At 35.7% G+C, this 1750-nt stretch overlaps 1 protein-coding gene across 1 annotated transcript in view; it reads left to right on the top strand.

The window, feature by feature from the left end:
• The first annotated feature begins 90 nt into the window (after nucleotides 1-90).
• The window catches only part of GPHN (gephyrin), a 211087-nt gene continuing 209427 nt past the window's right edge, over nucleotides 91-1750 (top strand). Inside the window, exons 1-2 of the mRNA XM_009321000.1 lie at nucleotides 91-139; nucleotides 976-1054. Of these exons, the coding sequence (XP_009319275.1) occupies nucleotides 91-139; nucleotides 976-1054 (128 nt within the window). The remainder of the gene's footprint in view (nucleotides 140-975; nucleotides 1055-1750) is intronic.

The following is a 1750-nucleotide window of genomic DNA, read 5'->3' as shown; positions in this document are numbered from 1 at the left end:
AGCAGTAATGCATTTCTTCATAAGCTCCCTTCTATCTGGCAAATTACCTTGCTCTTTATGGCAGATTGGTCCTTACACTGATTTTGCCGTATGACAACCTCTGTGTCCTTCAGAAAGTTTGCTGTAGTCAGAAATAACTGTAATTCCTTTGAACTGATGCTGATTTTTTTAGAAGCATTTGTGCCACTACTTTTTTCCCACCTCTCAAACTGACTGTGGCATTGTTCAAGAGAAATGAGCCCACCTGTGGGAATGGGGTACATGTGCTGAGGGAATTAGCCAAGAGAACGGATTTGGAGTTTCAGGTTTAAATCACGTTTTGTTTTTGGTTTGTTTTTGGTTTTGTTTTTTTAAATGTTGTGAAGAAAAAGAAAGCACGCTAATACTCTTTCAAACTTCTGTGAAATTTACTGTGATGTAATTTCAATTATTACAGTAACTTGCTGCTTTACATGCACTTTATAAGTTAATTATAAGCTGTTTGAATACATTTTTGCTTTTAATTGTTTTGGCTATTGCTCATATTAAACACCTTTGCTAACCCATGACCAACTGTGAACTTAAATACATAGCAACTCTCACTGTTTCTGATTAGGTAAAGAATACTGACCGGTGCGTGATTAAAGACTCTGCTGTTAAATGTATGGATATCTGTGTATACTTGTGCATGCAGTGTTTGTGTTTGAGACTTCCTGTAGCCACAGGTGGAGAAGTAGTAAGGACACCAGCTGAAACCGATTGTTTCTGCGTAGTCTGTGATACAGTGTTTATCACTTTCCATTGGGTTAACTTACCTATAAATTAGGTGAAACCTCACTGAAAATCAGACTTTATATATAAACGTTCAAATTACACCCAACACCAAAACGCGTTTCTAGCTAATCAAAAGAACTGCGTTCTGTTCTTAAATTTCCACCTCTTTTGTTTTTCTGATTTGGTTTTGTTTTGTTTTAATTTTATTTCTATTTTTTTTAGTGAGTGACAGTTGCTTCAGGAACCTTGCCGAGGATCGTAGTGGGATAAACCTTAAAGATCTGGTCCAAGACCCTTCTTTGTGAGTATCTGGCTCTTATTGCTAAGCAAAGAAAAGCTTCTTCATGATATCCTTGTGAGTAGTTTTGTAATTATATAAAGTAGTAGTATAATGAAGTACACTTAGTGCTTTAGTGGTAATATGCTTGCCAAGTTGTTAGTCTTTAATACAGACAAATATTATTAAAACCGCATTGTTTTTTACCTACTTCTGTTCATGAAGTAACATCCAGTGAGCGCATACAGTAAAGGGTACAAGAGCAGTCATCAGTGGTAACAGATTGTGCATGCTGGTATTTCTGTGGAGGAGTTGTATGCACAATATCACCCCTCTTGTTTAAGGAGGAGCAGTATATAAATTAGGAGATTACTGGATAATTATGTTATCGTCAGTTATCTTAACATGTAGAATCTTTTTTCTTTGTACCTGATTTCATACAGCTGGTATTTATTTCTTCCTCTACTACCTGTTTTAATTCAAGCATATGGGCAGATGATCTAATTTTTACCTCATGGCAGGACTTATGGTCTTCATCTCAGTGTTGTATTTTCCTCTAAAATAAAATTCAATCTCATGAGCTCCGAGCCAGACTTGAAATTATATCAAACCTTTTTGTGGTTTGTTTTGGGTTTGGTTTTTTTTTCTTCTCTTCAGTTAACTTTAGTACTAGCTGAAAATTTTCTTGCTAGTGTGCACAAGTGTACCTTTTTTTGTGAC

The sequence above is a fragment of the Pygoscelis adeliae genome, unplaced genomic scaffold (genome assembly GCF_000699105.1).
Source record: "Pygoscelis adeliae isolate BGI_AS28 unplaced genomic scaffold, ASM69910v1 Scaffold3, whole genome shotgun sequence".
NCBI classification, from domain to species: Eukaryota; Metazoa; Chordata; class Aves; order Sphenisciformes; family Spheniscidae; genus Pygoscelis; species Pygoscelis adeliae.
This window is presented reverse-complemented; position numbering and strand designations above follow the sequence as displayed.